The sequence below is a fragment of the Oryctolagus cuniculus genome, chromosome 1 (genome assembly GCF_964237555.1).
Source record: "Oryctolagus cuniculus chromosome 1, mOryCun1.1, whole genome shotgun sequence".
NCBI lineage: Eukaryota > Metazoa > Chordata > Mammalia > Lagomorpha > Leporidae > Oryctolagus > Oryctolagus cuniculus.
The window spans coordinates 216890576-216908123 of record NC_091432.1 but is presented as its reverse complement, the minus strand read 5'-3'; the positions used below and the strand labels follow the sequence as shown (position 1 = coordinate 216908123).

Genomic DNA, 17548 nt, shown 5'->3' with positions numbered 1-17548 from the left:
GCAAACTCTTTTGCATTCCTTTCTTTCTGGGATTTGCCTGATGATATAAAAATAACAGGTGTGGTCAGCATGTATGTTACAGTGTGCCAGGCACCGTGTTCCATCTCTACGTGGATTATCTCATTTAAACTGCAGATCAAGCAGGTGGGTCTTCATGCCCATTTTAGGAGAGGAAACTGAGGCACGGAGGCGTCACCTCACGCGCTCAGGTCTCCATTACTAGTGGGTAGAGTGTGGAGTTGGAGCGAGGTCCCAGCTCTGACCTGGAAGGCTGCCCTGCCGGAGAACCCTGGCTCTCCCTGCTTTTGCCCGACTGTGCATCACCCCCCGCCCCCCCCCCATACACATGAACTTCTGATGGACTGTTTGCCTTTTCTCCGTATTTCCCAAGAACTCTGTGTTCGGGCTGTAGGGACTCTGAGTTGGAAGGCTCCGTCTGGACTGTGGGCAAAAGAGGCCTTAGAGATGCTGGCCTTCCAGTGATGGCAGGTCAGCCCGGGGAGCGGAAGTGATGGCAGCAGGCCGACCCAGCGGAACGGGATGGAGGTCTGTAAGGGTGAGTGCACTCAGACCCCCGCGGAGAACCAAGAGTGACTCACTGGGGGAAGACAGGAGCCCGTAGCTCGCGGGGTGTGGCAGACAGTCCAAAGTCGTCCAAAGGAAGACGAGGTGAACCTGAAACAGAGACAGCTGGCCAAGAGCTGCAAATCAGATCCGCCCCCAGCTGCCAGGAAACCAGAGCCCAAGCCCTTGCTGCACTGGCTAAGGGGAGAAGGAGGCGACTGGAGGGAGCAGGTAAGGAGCCGAGGGGGTCACGGAGGGACCGGTTCTGGGCCCCAGAGGGTGAGCTCCGGGAGGCGGGCCCCAGCAGGCATCTTTGAGCTGTGAAGCCTGGAGTAAGCCACTTCCCCCATCGTGGCCTCCCCATCTGGGAACAAATGGGCACCAAAATAATCCTGCTGGGTACCAAGCACTCGCTGCGTTCTGCTGGACGCATAGACGACTCCTTCCTCACAGTCTCTTTGGAGGAGGAAAAGGAAGCTAAGAGAGGGGCCCAGCTGTTTGTGCAAGACCAGCATGGAAGTTTCAACGCCTGAAGGCTTTCCACTCCCCGGTTCTGCCTCTGGCACAGAGGCGTGTGAGAGGATCAAACAGCCTACGTAAAGAGGAAAGGTGGTAAAAGGCAACATTATCCTCTCTGGATATGCTGCCACACTTAGGTCCTGGCGAGGACAGGAAGGTTCTAGAAATATGCCAGTTCTCCCTCTCTACCAGCTCGGGGTGGAAAGCCCTGGGCTGAGGCTGCAGCTACTGTCTGGTGATGACTCGCTCATAACCCGAGGTGAGGGCTTTGGGGGTGGTGCCCGGAATTCTCTGCAGCTGAGATGTCCTGGCTTGAAGGTGTGGGTGGGAGGGTGGGGTCCATACACAGCCAGAGTCTCTCCTGGAGAGACAGGACTCCAACCAGCTGCAAACACGGGGAGTGCCTGCGGGCGCTCGTGATCATCCCTGCCCTGAAACTGAACCGAACTCTGCAGCTTTGGCCATGCGGCTTCGAGAACGTGGTTCTGATCCGCAGTGGGAGGAGAGACGTGTAAGGGTAGCAAGACAAGCTTGCAGCAGTAAAGTCAGAAATTCCAGAGAAGAGAACTGGGTGGGGGGAAACGGGGGTGCAGAGAAGTCCAAACCTATAATCTTGCCCCCAGAGGTAACCACTGTGAACATCTGGTTGTTTATCTTTCCAGATCTTTTTTCTATTGGGTACATGTTTTTGAAAATTGGATTGTGTTGTAATTTGGTTTTATTACTGGTTCTTTTTCACTTAATGACATTATATTAGAGGCAGATTTCTATGTTAATAGGTGTTTTATCACATCATTCCGAAGGCTGCAGAACGTCTCTTCTTGAGGATGGAGCAGAACCCCCTTGTTAATGCCCGATTATTGGCTAACGAGGTTGTTCTCTGTGCTTCACTGGGCCAGGGCCTCCTTGGGCTTCTTCGTAATCACATCTTTGATTATTTCCATGGCTAGATCCCCAGTGAGGGGACTGCTGCGTCAGGGTTACGTACATGCTAAGGCTTTTTTTTTTTTTTTTTAAAGATTTACTTATTTGTTTGAAAGGTGGAGTTACAGAGAGGCAGAGGCAGAGAGAAAGAGAGAGAGAGAGAGAGAGAGAGAGAGGTCTTCCATCCACTGGTTCATTCTGCAGATGGCCACAATGGCCAGAACTGCGCTGATTTGAAACCAGGAGCCAGGAGTTTCTTCTGGGTCTCCCACGCAGGTGCAGGGGCCCAAGGATTTGGGCCATCTTCTGCTGCTTTCTCAGGCCACAGCAGAGAGCTGGATTGGAAATGGAGCAGCCGGGACTCAAACCGGCACCCATATGGGATGCTGGCACGGCAGGCGGCAGCTTCACCTGCTACGCCACAATGCCAGCCCCATGCTAAGACTTTTGAGAAATATTAGCAGGCAGCTTCTGACACACACTCTGCAATCCAAGTGCTCCTTCAAGCTCCGTGCAGAAAATGTTTCCATGGCTTTGAAGGTAACCGTGACCCTACCTCTCTCTCAAGTCCATTTGCAGCAGTAATGCTGGCCGCCTCATATTTAAGACTTTCCTGGGTGCCAGGCTCTAGCTAAAGGCTTTACCCTCCCTGCTCGGGCTCTATCTAAAAGCTTTATTACTTTTACCTTCCTTTTTGCAAGAGGAAACGAAGGCCCATAGAGGTTAAGTGATGTGACTGGAATCAGTCATAGATAGCCCTAATAAGCAGTGCGTCTGGGATCATGAACTTGGACAACCTGATTCCCAAGAAGCCCACTGCTTCTTAGAAAGTGGTTTTGATTCTGTCTCCAGGGATCTCTTTTGCACCATCCTCTTCTATCTTCGCCACCAACTCCCGACCTACAGACATCATCCATGACCTCACAGCCCTGGACCACACTGCTAGGGCCCTTCGCTGCTCATCCATGTCCACTCTCGTCCCTTTTCAGTCTGTCCTCTGCTCTGCTGTTTTAGTAATGGAAACAGGAGCAGGTCACCCGCCCACTCCCCAGATAAAATCCAGAGAGAAGTCCCTGCACGCACAGGTCCTGCCTCCTACCTCTCCGCCTTAATCCCGAGCCACGTGCCCAGCCCAGTCCCGCTCTCCATGCCTGGGGCACCCCGGCTGCCTTCCGCTTCCTCACCTCTGCCCTTTGTCAGATGCTGTTCCCTGGACCCGAGATGCTCTCCCTCCCCTCTCTGCACCCCTGGGTTCCTTGCATCCTTCAGTCTCAGCTTTCAGGGCACCCTTGGGAGAAATCGTCCCTGGTGGTCTCCTCATAAGCAGGCAGCCCCTCAAGCCTGTTTTCCCTGTGGGCCTTTACAGCGTGCATAACTTAGTACTTACTTATTGTTTAAGATTTATTTTATTTATTTGAAAGGCAGAGTTACAGAGAAATATATATAGAGAGAGAGGTCTTCCATCCACTGGTTCACTCCTCAGACGACTGCTATGGCCAGAGCTGTGCCGATCCAAAGCCAGAAGCCAGGAGTCTCCTCCGGGTCTCCCATGTGGGTGCAGGGGTCCAAGGACTTGGGCCGCCTTCTACTGCTTTCCCAGGCCATAGCAGAGAGCCAAATTGGAAGAGGAGCAGCTGGGACTAGAACCAGTGCCCATATAGGATGCCGGTGCTTCAGGCCAGGGCTTTAACCCACTGCTCCACAGTGCCGGCCCCGCCCATTCCTCATTAAATATCTCCTTGCTTCACCTGACCCTGAAGGGCTGTGAGGTCATGGATGACGTCAAATTTTTTTCCTGGTTTACTCAATGCCTAGCACACAGTAAGCCCCCAGTGACTGCTGCCTGGACGCCTGGTACGCAGAATAAGGCGTGGATCCTGGGTGAACCAAGCTAGCTTTGGTGAGGGCTGTGTCCTCTCCCTCCGCCTGTCTTGTCTCCTTTTCCCTGTTCAGAGCAGTGTCAGGCCTAGAGGAACAGCCCCAGGGAAGAGAGACTGTAAGTAGGTTTTTCTTTAGGGCCCAGGGGCCAGCCACCGCCCACTCCCCGGGGGCACAGCGCCTGGATTCCTCCTGGTCAAATACAGCACTGTCTAGCTCCAAACACGTGCATCCAGCAGGTGCACTGACTTCATGACGGCGGCGTGGAGGTGGAGTAGGCGTTCAAAGGCACAGGGCCCAGTGTTGACCTTGACCAGTTGGGTGACTCTGGGTGAGTCACCTCTCCTGGCCCATCTGCAAAGTGAATATTTAGGAGGAATAAGTGGCCCTAGTTGAATATACCCCCCTCCCACCCCAGAAGCTCAACTCTTTAAACTTTTCAAATGACCGATAAGAGAATCAGATAAAGGTCACATGTTTCTGGGTGCAATGGGGAAGCAGGGATGCAGCGCTCCTCTCCAGCTTCCTCCTCTGAGTCTACAAGTTTGGGGAGATGGCCAAGTCTTGGACTGGACCTCTCCGCAGAAGGGGCCCGGATCAGATATTCAGAGCGTTTAGGTGTTGGAGAACATTTCACAGCAATCGAAGTGCAGAGCAGGCAGCCCCTTTGTGCAAGGAGGAGGCGGCTCTGGCTATCCTAGAAAAGTGATGAGGGCCCAGGAGAGAGGAAGCCCAGAAGACTCACCCTCCTGCCTTGAGAGGAGGAAGTCACTACGCCTACCTCTCAGGCCAGGGATTTCCCGTCTGAAGGGACAGCCCCTGGAACATACAGATAGCTCGGCTTCCAGGTCCCGTGGGTTGCCACGCCCTGGGAGGGACTCAGGTCCCCCACATCCCCACCCCACCACCCAGGCCGCTCCCTGGCCTTGGCTCCAGGTAGGTGTGCTCTAGAGGCTGCAGCCGGGGCCACCTGGCAGCCCCAGGTGCTGTGCGGGTGCTGCCATGGAGACAGCCTCGGGGTTGGTGACGAGAAAGAAAGCAGTTTCCCAAAGCATTGCAGGTTCAGGTTCAGGAGAGGGAGAGGCAAGAGCCCCAGACCTTCAGTGTAGTCTGCCCGACCACTGGAGCCCACGGAAGCCCAGGTGGGTGCCCAGAAGGTTTCTCAGGACAAAGGGATGGAGGGGGTGGGGGTGTGTGGCTGAGTCCAGGGGAGACGCACTGGGGCTGATCTGGGGACCCGGGCAGGGAATCTCTTCAAGGCTTCTAGGTCAAGGAGAAACATCGGACAATGGGTCCCCTTGGCAGGCAGGGGCCCCGGGAGCCAGCTCCGAAGGGTTGCCCCTCTGGCCCTAGGGGCTGAGAGAGAGGGCCTGCACTGGTCCCACCGAGGGGACCAGAAGATTCATGTAGCCCATGGCTGCACTGGTGAGGGATTTAAGGCGGCCAGGAAGGAGCTGACTGTGCCTCACTCCCCTTCTCCCTGGATTCAGAGCGGCCAAGGGCAGACACAGGGAGCTCCAGGGCCATCTCTCTGCATCTCTGAAGTCCGGGGGACATCCGTCTCCTCTCAGGCCAGCTGCTTCCGGTGCTGCTGGTGCGGGTGGCTCAGCCCTGCCCCGGATGCTGGGGAGACTCACTCAATGGCTTAGGAACGGGGTGATCTGGAACAAAACGCTTTGAAGCTGCCTTCTCATCTGTCGCCTGTGGGTAATATCTTTGAACATCCACAGGGTTCCTAGCCTCAGTCAGAGCGCAGGGAGCGCGCTTACCGGTGTTCCTTTGCCCCTTTTTCCTCTCTGCCAGGACACCTGCGGGGCAGTCGCCTGGGCATGGCGGAGCAGCAGGGCCGGCCGCTGGAGGCCGAGTGCCCTGTCTGCTGGAACCCCTTCAACAACACGTTCCACACCCCCAAGGTGCTGGACTGCTGCCACTCCTTCTGCGTGGAATGCCTGGCCCACCTCAGCCTGGTGACTCGGGCCCGGCGCCGCCTGCTGTGCCCGCTCTGTCGCCAGCCCACCGTGCTGGCCTCGGGGCAGCCTGTCACGGACTTGCCCACGGACACGGCCCTGCTGACCTTGCTCCGCCTGGAGCCCCACCACGTCATGCTGGACGGCCGGCAGCTCTGTCTCAGGGACCAGCCCAAGAGCCGCTACTTCCTGCGCCAGCCTCGGGTTTACACACTGGACCTGGGCCCTGAGCCTGGGACCCAGACTCAGGACGTGGCCTCCCAGGATGTGGCCCCTGCCACGGCGTCCGTGCCCATCCCCCGTCCCCGCCGCGACTCCCTGCGCAGGTGTTTCCGCAACCCTCAGTTCCGCATCTTTGCCTACCTGATGGCGGTCATCCTCAGCGTCACCCTGCTGCTCATCTTCTCCATCTTCTGGACCAGGCAGTTTCTTTGGGGGGTGGGCTGAGCCCTCTGCTCCCAGGCAGGAAGCGTTTCTGGGTTGCGGCTGGACAGAGCTCATTTGCTGTCATCCTCAGAAGCATAGGTCGTTTTACAGCCCGGGGAGCCCTTACCCTGGGTCGTCGCTCCTGGCGGGCCCTCCTATGATGTCAGGGGAGAGGCGGAAGGGTTAGGAGACGTGGTGAGACCTGCAGGTGTGACCTCGGGGGTCACAAGGGCAGAGAAGCCGTCTGACTACACAGCAACCCAGCAAGTTGTGCCAAAGGACTGGGCAATGGTACCCGGGTTCCAGACCAGCCCCACAAGTTACATTTCCCACAGGAGCTGCTTTAAACTCAGTTCATGTGTTGTTTTTACTTCGTTCTTTTTTGCTGTGTGTTGCTAAAACATTTGGAAAGTGAGCTTCCGTTCTGTGGGCAAATGTGCCTGTCTCCTCTTTCCAGCACTTTCTTTGGCTGTCTTTCCCCCAGCCCCAGTAAAAATGGTCTGCATTCATCCGTTGACTCCCATATCCATTCTACGACCGTTGACTGGGCTGGGGCTAGAGCCGGAACTGAGGGGACAGAGGAGGAGACTATGAGTATGAGGCTGGGAGCGTCCTTCCCAGCAGTCCCATGGGCATTCAGAATGCAGGGTGACCCTGTGTCAGCGGAGTTCAGAGCCACAGGAGTAAAAAAGTCTAAAGGTCAAAGAATCAGGAGCCAAGGGCTAAGAGAAATCTGGGCTTGCGGGGTGGGGGGTGGGGTGGAGGGAGGTCTTTATCCCTCTGGGTGGGTGCAGAGGCCCTAATAGGAAGGCACTAGGAGAGCTCTGGCTCCACTCCCACAAGCTCTTCACGACATGAGAGCGAAACCCTGGGCAGAGGCAAAGCATTGGCTTCTATCGCAGGCTGCAGTAGTAGGTGCGGGACCACATCGAATCCAGGGACCAAGGGAACGAGATAGAACCTGAATGCTCAGAGGCTTGGCAAGTTGTTGCCTTGGTATTGAACACTTGGATTTCTGCTTCCCTGGTTTTATTTTTCTAAATATTTATTTGAAAGGCAGAGTGACAGAGAGGGAAGGAGGGAGAGGGAGGGAGGCAGGGAGGGAGGGAGAGAGAGAGAGAAAATCTTCTATCCACTAGTTCATTTCCCAAATGCCTGCAAGAGCTGGGGCCAGGCCAAACCAGGAGCCAGAAACTCCACTCAGGTCTCCCACACAGAGACCTGGAATCCAGAACTTGGGCCACCACCTGCTGCTTCCTGGGCGCAAGAGCAGGAACGCTAGATCAGCAGTGGAGTGGCTGGGACCTGAACCTGCGCTCTGCTATGGGGTGCAGGAATGCCACGTGGCAGCTTCAGCTGCTTCTCCACGACACCCGCCCCCGTTTCCCTAGTTTTAACCTTGCCTGGTGGCTCAGGGCTCTGAAACAATCTCAAAGTGGTTAAAACACCATCACATGGGGGCAGTGCTGTGGCTTAGCGGGTTAAAGCCTTGGCTTACAGCACCTGCATCCCACATGGGCACCAGTTCAAGTCTCGGTTGTTCCACTTCTGATCCAGCTCTCTGCTATGGCCTGGGAAAGCAGTAGAAGATGGCCCAAGGCCTTGGGCACCTGCACCCATATGGGAGACCTGGAGGAAGCTCCTGGTTTCTGGCTTCAGATCAGCTCAGCTTTGGCCATTGTGGCCATTTGGGGAGTGAACCAGCAGATGGAAGACTTTCTCTCTCTGCCTCTGCTTCTTGCTAACTGCCTTTCAAATAAATAAACATTAAAAAAAAATCACAATTATTTAAAGATAACCTTTTTAATTTGTAGAATAAGCTTTCAGAGGCCAGAACTAGTTTGTCTTATTTGCTGTAAATAGGAGTTTAATGAGACTAGCTTCCATAAACTCCTTTAAGGGTCTTAATATCATATTCTAAAATAGCTAAGGCATGAATTTTGTATTGAGTAAAACCAAGTGGTTTTAAACTCCAACATACAGAAAATTTCCGATTGCAAAACCGGAAAGTTGCCCACATCACCCACCAGGGGACCGGTGCCTACCTCTCCGTTTGCGGCATCCAAGATAATTACAGTGAAGCTGGGACTCAGCCTCCCCCCACTGACTTCATTCCTTTACACCTCTTTGCTCCTTAACCTTGCGGCAGGGCAGCCAGGCCAGGATCCCATCACGTTCTCTGAGCAGAGGGACAGACGAGAGCTGGGGGAGCCCCAGGAGAGCGCACTCCCCTCTGCACAAGTGCCCCTGCTTCCAGTTACGTGCGCCTCATCCCCACTGCATAGATGAACAGAAGCTCTGTGACCTGGCCCTTGCTTTCTCAAGGTCATCCACTAGGTGTTGTTTCAGTCAAAACAGAATTCCTGTTTGTGGAGTGGTTAATTCACCACGCAAGTAAGGAAAGACTCAGGTCTGACAGCCTTTGGATAGGGGAGGACACACTTCACCCTAACAGCTGTTGTCACTCTCAGATGCGCTAAGCTTGGGATAGTGCCTTCCTCAGGGGGCACTCGTTAAAGCATCGTTAGTACTCAGTCAACAGGGGTCATGCTCCTGACGCTTAAGGCTCTGAGGTCAGGGACACTAAGATGCATGCGATGTTCCATGAGATGTCACCTATCCTAAAATGCAGTTATCCCACTGGACAAACACAACTGGTTCCTCGTAAGGTCACGAAGCAGGAGGAGCTCATCTGCTCCACTTGGCATGAAGCCAAGATGACCTGCCAAAGGGGCAGTGCCTGAGATGGAGTACGGACAGGCTGGCTTACGCAGGGCAGGTCACGCTGGCTGCGCTTGTCTTTTTGCCTGCGTGGTCAACGAACTCGACAGACCTGTGAAATATTTTCATGGGTCACAAATGGTCAGACTGACTGGGGTTCAAATTAGGGTGCACCATTTACTGAGTAACTCTGAGCAAGTTAGTTAACTTTTTGAGCCTGTTTTGCCTGTAAAAAGGCAATAAACTCATGAAAGTGTGAAGGGTCAACACGATGTGTCAATGTGCCTGGAGCAGTGTAAGTAGGTGCTTCGTTAACTGACAGCACGACATGGACGGGCACTGACGGCACTGACCGCTAGGGCTAGGACGTGCAGCTCACCTTGATCGTGAGGCGCCACTGCTTCTCAGCTACCCACTTACAATGACATCTACTTTCTGTGGCCAGGAGGTATCTGTTCTGCCAAAGGCGGGGACGAAACGTTTCCACTCAACTGCTACCTCTTGGAACAGCATCCCAAAACAAACAAGAAAACATGCCTAAGGGAATTAATACGACAGAGATAGTAATGAAAAATAATTTCTGAAAAGAATGAATTCCCTATGAAGGAAAGAGAGCTTAGTAAATGCCATAACATACCCAACAAAGGGAGACCTAGGCCTCAGAAGCTGAGCCACACAGGAAATGCAACCCTTCGGTTATACGTGAGAACAGTATGTTTGATCATCAATTAAACAGACTCCAATAAAGCCAGCCCCTCTGGAACAGTGAATAAAAGGATCTGGGGCGGGTGGTAGGCACACTGGTTAAATTGCCGCATAGGACACTCACATTCCCCATGAGTTGCTAGCTCCAGTCCTGTTTCCTGCTAATGTACCACTTGGGAGGCAGCAGGTGCCGGGTTGAGTGCTTGAGTTCCTGCTACCGCCGTGGGAAACCTGCATTGAGTTCCAGGCTCCTGATTTTGGCCTAGACCAGGGCTGGCAGTTGCAGGCATGTGGGGAATGAACCAACGGAAGAAGCTCTGTCTCTCAACTCAAAAAAGGAGGGGGGATGGTGTTTTAAACATCCAAGGGCAAGTCACCATGTAAATCCTTACTTTTCCTCTACACACGATACTTGTTTCCACCAATCCTTACTTCTGTGTGAACTTACTATGTGATTTTGAAGTTCAGAGGCTGTGTCTTCGTGGTGGGAAGAGGTGAGGGTACTGCTAAATGACTGATGACTGACCGTCAGACACACCTCACTGGGAGCCTGGCCCACATGCAAACAGCCCTCCATTTTATTTAAAACATTGTCCACAGAGGGCTTCCGGAGGAGACAGAATCTGGAGTAATTCATAGGTGAGATCATCTGCTACACTCCAAGCTAAAAAAAAGACCTCTATGGACCAGTGACTGGGATTCAGAAAATATTTAACTGTAGAAAATAAATCTTAAAAGGATAGTTTTCAGAATAGGGTTTTACTCTTAGCCAGTGTGTAATAAAGAAAAAGAAGTTTATGCTTAGGACTAGACATTAGGGATTTTTTTGGTTACTTTGACAGAAAATTCTATCAAAAACATGAAGCACATCCTTTAAATAACCAACAGAAAGAAGACTGTACAAAAGACCCCACTTTGCTTTCTAGAAATTTCTTTGACTCCTGACACAACGGCCTTGCTGAACTTCAGAGCAAAGTGGAAGAGAGTTCCTGACAAGGCACACGTTCAGTTCTGATGCAGCTGGAGCTCCCAGAGCCCAATGGGGTTCTTTACTGCACAGCGGCGCCGGCGGCCCTGTCTCCTGTCTCCCAGAGAGGAGAGGTGCTGGCTGCCAGGCATGGGCTAACCAACGCATGGGGGAGCTTCCATAGTCCAGCCGCCTTGCTCTCTGGGTCACATGTGGTCCTGAAGCACGTACCCTGTTACAGAAAGCCAAGTTTCATGAATTTAAAATGGGGAGAGTCAGTCACAATGCTGAGTGCTGTGAAGGAGGTGACAGGGCAATCGGACCAAAGCTTAATAAGGTCTACACAGTTTGTGCTTTGTGGCAACCATGAAAGGGGTTCAGCTGCCTGCCCACAGCGGGGGCTGGCATGGGAATCCAATTCTATTGAGGGCCTATGCATGGTAATTGGTGGGAAACATGATAGAACAAAATACATCAATTCTTTTCTTTTGAGGGAAATGGCTCCTTAGGAGAGCTTGAACTCAGAGTCCTTTGTCCATCGCCTTGTCTACTCAGCCATCCAGAGCTTGAAGGTTCTGTCATAGGAGCAAGTGGCTATGAGCTGCCCGTCAGAAGAAATGTCTAGGCCCATCACTTTGCCTTCGTGACCAGCCAGAGTCTTCAGCGGGGACCAGCCGGGGTGGGTCCAGATCTTGGCTGTGTTATCATAGGCACCGGTGAGCAAGAAGTTCCCATGGATAGCTGCAGGGGAAGAGGGGAGAGCCGAGGGATCTGAGAATTCAAAAGAGCACAGGAAAGCAAAGGCAAAAAAATCTGCAAAAACACACTATGTAGAAAAAGGCTATTTCTACATCCAGAAAGCTTTCAGATAAAGGGGACAAGCACAGGCAGACGGAGGGGAACTGTAACATTAGTAAGGTCTTTCTGGCTCTTTTCCTGCCAGATAATCCTTAATCCTTTCAGAGTTCTACTAAGGATTCAGCGCTTAGACTGTCCATGGAAGAAAGCAGGAAGCCAAGCATTCATGGGGCCCTCCTCGGCTTTCCAACAATAGACGACAAGCTTTGCCGTGGTTCTAAAGGCCTCAGAGGGAAGGAAGTTTTCTCTTTAACAGAAGCCAAATGCTCTCCAAGGTAAAGCCTAGCCTGTCTTCTACGGAAGTTCAATCCTTGTCTGTCTGTCGTCTGACTGTTGTTTAAGCCTAAAATAAGAAGGCAGCTTACGCTCAAACTTGACCCCAGTCACCAAGTTCTGATGGGCAGGGATGGTATAGACGCAGCGCCGCTGTCGCAGGTCCCACACTTTGCAGGTGTTGTCACCGCTGCCAGTTGCGATGTGGTAGCTGTGGACAAAGGCAGTACTGTAGCTGGAAGCCAAGGGCGCCTTCTGGCCCAAAGCCCTCTCCACCCCCTATGCAGCGAGTTTACTTTACCCATTGGGGGAGAAGTTTATTCCATAGATTTCCTTGAGGTGGCCTTCTAGGAACATGATACACCGTCCTGTGCGCAGGTCCCAAACTCGACCGAATGCATCCAGTCCCCTGACAAAACCATTTATAAATGAACAGTCTGAAGGCAGTGGTCTGTGGGAACAGGAATACCTAAGGGGTGGCCTACCGAGCTGCCTGGCCACGTGGGAGGGGCCTTACCCAGTGCCGGCCAAAGAGCCATCTTGGTGGAAGGCGATGTCGTACACACCCATGCTGTGGCCTTCCTGATGCAGGATCTCCTCTTGGGCCTCCAGGTCCCATAAGCGCCAGGAACGGTCGTAACTACAACAAAAACAAAATGCTAGCGATTCTTCAGCAGAGAGTTATTCAACTTCTAAACAGTACAAAGTACTATCAACAATTGTGGCTTAAGTTATTCTGTTGAAACTAGCCATATAAGCATATCAACAAGAAATTCCTCTCTGGGATAAACACCGCCTCAACTGCTAAGCTTTCTGTTTGGGGCTAACAGGGAAACCAGTGACTATTTTAAGATCAGACTTCTTTAAAAATAACTCAGGAAAGATTCTGTGGTTTTCTTCCTTCCTCCATTCCATTGTTATTTCCCTGCATTCATCACACATTTATATATTTATTGGGCTCTAAACTGGATGTTGGAGCTACAAACAATGTATCACATGCAGAGATGAATGGAACAGAACAGAGAACACAGATGTCAAAGGTTTCAATAGGGCACCAAAGCCCGCTTCAATAATGGTGGTGGAACTGGCTGTACACAGGACATGAAGTCAAAAAAAAAAAGCCAGTCAAAAGCTTCTTGGAAGTTTTTAAGAAGTTCAGTATATATCCACCCCATGACCCAGCAATGTACTCCTGGGTATTTACTCAGGAGGAAGGAAAGACAGACACATTCTACAGAAAGCTGTGCATAATAATGATGGCAGCTTCACCCTGACTAGCCAAAACCTGGAAACAAGCCTGTGTCCACCAACAGAACATAAATAAACCTTAGGACCGTCACACAATCAAATACCATTAGCAATAAAAAGGAACTACTGACAGATGCTCACAAGAGTGAATCCTAAAAACGTTATGCCAAGTCAAAGAAGCTATCCACAGATGAGTTCACATGGTATGGACAGAGTGAACTGAAGGTGATGGAAACCAGATCGGGGCTGCTTTCAAAGTGCAGGTTGATTGGGAAGGGGCAAGAGAGAACCTTCTCAGGCAACGGACACATTCTTGCTACTGCATTTGTCAAGACTGAGTGAACTGCACACTGAGAATCCACTCCACTGTATGTAAGGTACATCTCAATGCAAATGATTCTGGCCTCACAGAACTGAAAGCATCCGAAAGGGAATCTCACTTATTGGCAGGGATTACAATACAATGTGTGGCAAAAACAAACAAAAACCAACCAACAAAGATCCGCCTCTGGAAAAGGTCAAAAAAAGAAGCAGCACTGAAAATCCTAGTTTTCTAGAAAGTAATCATTGAAATTTCAGGGGCCGGTGATGTGGTGTAGCGTGTAAAGCCGCCGCCTGAAGTGCCGGCATCCTGTATGGGCACCACTTCTGATCCAGCTCTCTGCTATGGCCTGGGAAAGCAGTAGAAGATGGCCCAAGTCCTGGTCATCTGCACCCGCGTGGGAGACCTGGAAGAAGCTCCTGCCTTTGGATCAGCACAGCTCCAGCCAACTGGGGAGTGAACCAGTGGATGGAAGACCTCTCTCTCTCTCTCTGCCTCTCCTCCTCTTTGTATATAATTCTGACTTTCAAATAAATAAATAAATCTTTTATAAAAAAAGGTAGGGGGGAGAGGCCGGCTCTGTGGTGGAGCAGGTAAAGCCAACACCTGCAATGCCGGCATCCCATATGGGTGCCAGTTCGAGTCCTGGCTTCACTCCGATCCAGCTCTCTGCTATGGCCTGGGAAAGCAGTAGAAGATGGCCCAGGTCCTTGGGCCCCTGCACCCACGTGGGAGACCCAGAAGAAGCTCCTGGCTCCTGGCTCTGGATCAGCGCAGCTCTGGCCATTGGGGCCATTTGGGGAATGAACCAGCAGATGGAAGATCTCGTTCTCTCTTTGCCTCTCCTTCTCTCTCTGTGTAACTCTTTCAAGTAAATAAATAAATCTTAAAAAAAAAAAAATAAGAAATTTCAGATTAATTGCAGTCTAAAATACACTTAGCCCTAACTATATCACACTCACCTTTTTATTTATTTATTTATTTGAAAGGTAAAGTGACAGGGAGATCCTCTGTCTGTTGGTTCACTCCCCAAATCTGCAACAGCTGGAGGTGGGCCAGGCCAAAGCCAGGAGTTTAGAACTCCATCCGGGTCTCCAATGTGGGTGACAGTGACTCAAATACTTGAGCCATCATTCATTGCTTTCTTAGGGGCATTAGCAGAGACCTGATAAGACTCCAATAAGGGATGCTAGTGTTACGAGTGGTGGCTTAATGTGCTGTGCTACAACACTGGCCCCAGGCCAGTGCCGCCGTAGCTCAATAGGCTAATCCTTCGCCTGTGGCGCCAGCACACTGGGTTCTAGTCCCAGTCGGGGCGCCGGATTCTGTCCTGGTTGCTCCCTTTCCAGTCCAGCTTTCTGCTGTGGCCCGGGAGTGCAGTGGAGGATGGCCCAAGTGCTTGGGCCCTGCACCTGCATGGGAGACCAGGAGAAGCATCTGGCTCCTGACTTTGGATCAGCGCGGTGCGCCAGCCTCAGCAGCTACTGGGGGGTGAACCAACGGCAAAGGAAGACTTTTCTCTCTGTCTCTCTCTCATTGTCCACTCAGCCTGTCAAAAAAAAAACCCAAAAAACAAAAAACAACACTGGCCCCAGACACTCTCTTCTGATTCTGATTTACTGCAGCCCAAGAAAATTCTACTTGAAGATATCTGCTCTAAAAATTTAACTTGCAGACAGCCATAAAGGGAAATAGGATGCCACAGGCCTGGATGGACAGAACAGTAAGAGGATGGCTTACCAGGTGGTGCCCAAGAAGCGTCCTGATGGATGCCACATAACTCGGGCCACACGCACTGTGTGGCCTTCAATATCTGCCACTGGTTCATCACTGGAAAAAGCAAAACATAGACAAGTAAATAATTTTACAGAATATATGATATTCTTTGAATTTACTAGCTGTTGTGCACATACAACCTTTCTGTACAGTTTGAGAGGCTAAACTGTAACAACACTTACAATGTATTAAAACTTCTAGGTTAAGAGTAATTTAAGCTACTCTCCAAAGTTTTAAAACATTTGGGACACGTGCCCACAGGACAAACTGAGCACCACCTCAATTTGCTGTGTTAATAAATTCATAATGCTGTACCACTTAGGATTAGAGGAAAATTAAATATTTCAGCCTGCTAAGTAAGCCAGTCACTCTGCACAAAACAGCGCTCAGATTCTGTAAAGAAAACATGCTTCAGTGGAGATGTAGGTACACATCAGGTAGCTTCGACAGGACTGGGTTACAGGTATTTCTTTCTCCATTCTTAGCCTGTTCCAAGGATCCAGATGGAAATAGAAACCCCTAAAGAGACAGAGGCTTGGGCTCCTTTTGATGGCCGTTAAACTGTAACCCAGCAACCACAGAAAGGTCTGAAACACGGGAGAAAGGAAACAAACATGAACCCTAAGGAGGGCAATTAGGAAGGGAACTTTGTCCGTGTGCATACACAGAACTAACCAGAGCCCTAGGGGAATAAATGCTGCTGAGTATTACCAAAGCCAATTAAAACTATGCTCATACCCGAGACCCTATCTGGCCTAGACTGGAGGACACGAATTAGCTCTATAAAAACTCTGGAATAAAAACCTTCCTGTGTGTTCCCAAAGAAAGGAAAAGCAGCATCGGATTTCAGATGTCTTTCAGCCAACAGGGTACTCCTAAAAGTTCTGGGGGAAGCAGGCGTCATAACCACATTTTCCACAGCTTTGTTGTGGCTGGGAAATCTATCCTAGGTAGGAAACCCCACTGGGAGGAGACAGCCTCACCTTCCTCTCCCCTGGGGCTCTGTGCTAAGAACCAACAGGCTGCCCAGAGGATTCCCTTTACTCCACCAACCAAATCCGGTACTCCTCTTTGTTTATCGATCTTGTAGGAGGTAGGCTGGATCCTTCCAGAATAACTGGAGCCAGGAAACAGTGGCCACTTTGCCCAAAGTTAATGGGGAAGAAAAACCTGGCACAACTCCACTGGTGACAAAAGGTCTAAGAAATCTTCCATGCCATTTTCATGCTAAGTTGCCTTCACTCTTAGAGCAGCTCTGATGTTAAATGCCAGATTTTTAACCCAGAGGTCCCAAGTGCCAACCAATCAAAGGCTGGTGCCGACAGAGTAGACTGCAAAAGAGTAACCCGACCTTTCAAGGCTCCAAAGCTTCACAGAACCATCAGCAGCGCAAGAGGCCAGGTTGACATCTTTTTGGTCTAAGGACACGGTGGATTTGGGATGGAAGACGATGGCTCCTACATTTGTGTTATGGCCTGCAGGAGTGTAAGAGATGAGAGATACTGAATAACACAGTGTGTGCGTGTGTATACATATGCATATATACATTCCATATCAGGGAACATGAGACATAGTAAAGTGACTACTCAAGGATTAAAAAAAAGAACTATGTTAATTTAAATCAATATTTTAGTTACATTAAAAAAAAGGCAAAACACAAAAACTTTGTTTTTTGGTGTAGATTATAAAATGTCAGAGTATGGGTAGATATAAGAAAAAAGTTACACGTGTATGAAGTCATATTGCAGCCTTACAGTCAGAGAAGACCAGGCAATTCAAATCGCAGCAAGAATTACACTGTGTGTCATGGATCTGAGCACCCGGCAGTTCTGCCAAACAGAGTGCATACTGGGAACGCTCTCTTACCTCGCAGAGTGTGAAGGAGGTTACAGTCAGGAACGGACCAGAGCTTGCAAAGCCCACTCCTATCAAACACAAAGGAAAGCATCTCAGCCAGGGTTGGTCTGGGAAGGAAAAGGATCTTGGTAACATCACTAATGGACAGTCTCTTCCCACCCGCAACAGAGAAAGAAAAGGCTATAATGCGAAGGGCTACAGAAGGGCTAGCACTGGCTCTTAGGCAACTAGAGGATCAGTTTGCAAGGGAAGAGGGGACAAATGATCTAGTAACAATGGTACCACCTTCTTAAATACTAAGTAGTATCTTGCCCCTACAATTCTTTAAAAAGACTTACTCTGGGCATTTTCCAATAAACCACCTATTATATCAGGTGATCTCTGTAAGAGACCTGTGAGGCGGACGAGGCAGGAATGACCACGCTGACTCTGCAGGGACGGTCACCCAGGCCGGGAGGGCTGCAGCGAGGGGTGAGTGCCTCGGCATTCTCCTGAACCAAGCCTCAGCCTCCAGTCCTGCGGTTCCCGTGCACCCAATCTTAG

The 17548-nt window shown here is 50.9% G+C and overlaps 2 protein-coding genes across 5 annotated transcripts in view; one reads left to right on the top strand and one right to left on the bottom strand.

Annotated features, from left to right (window-relative positions):
- Nucleotides 1–598: 598 nt before the first annotated feature.
- RNF183 (ring finger protein 183) lies at nt 599–6787 on the top strand. Of its 4 annotated transcripts, none has more exons than XM_008263668.4 (2): nt 599–795; nt 5689–6787. In XM_008263668.4, exon 2 carries the CDS (start codon nt 5715–5717, stop codon nt 6297–6299), a length of 585 nt encoding a protein of 194 aa, XP_008261890.2. In that variant the 5' UTR covers nt 599–795; nt 5689–5714; the 3' UTR covers nt 6300–6787. The 4 variants fall into 4 exon arrangements, with proteins under 4 accessions (XP_008261890.2, XP_008261466.3, XP_008262383.2 ...); XM_008263244.4 differs by lacking the exon at nt 599–795 and adding an exon at nt 812–1342; XM_008264161.4 differs by lacking the exon at nt 599–795 and adding an exon at nt 1414–2547.
- A 3657-nt stretch (nt 6788–10444) lies between these two features.
- Nucleotides 10445–17548, bottom strand: part of PRPF4 (pre-mRNA splicing tri-snRNP complex factor PRPF4) — a 16711-nt gene continuing 9607 nt past the window's right edge. Inside the window, exons 7-13 of the mRNA XM_070055761.1 lie at nt 17015–17185; nt 16500–16623; nt 15113–15202; nt 12320–12442; nt 12104–12211; nt 11895–12013; nt 10445–11412 (exon numbers count right to left, since the gene is read on the bottom strand). Of these exons, the coding sequence (XP_069911862.1) occupies nt 11219–11412; nt 11895–12013; nt 12104–12211; nt 12320–12442; nt 15113–15202; nt 16500–16623; nt 17015–17096 (840 nt within the window). The 5' untranslated portion in view covers nt 17097–17185 and the 3' untranslated portion in view covers nt 10445–11218. The remainder of the gene's footprint in view (nt 11413–11894; nt 12014–12103; nt 12212–12319; nt 12443–15112; nt 15203–16499; nt 16624–17014; nt 17186–17548) is intronic.

Bases quoted from the DNA above. Each gene is read 5' to 3' on its own strand.
- RNF183 (XM_008263244.4), top strand. From the start codon at position 1,252: ATGCCAGTTCTCCCTCTCTACCAGCTCGGGGTGGAAAGCCCTGGGCTG. The intron at 1,343-5,688 runs GTGAGGGCTTTG...CCTCTCTGCCAG, and splicing joins TGACTCGCTCATAACCCGAG to GACACCTGCGGGGCAGTCGC.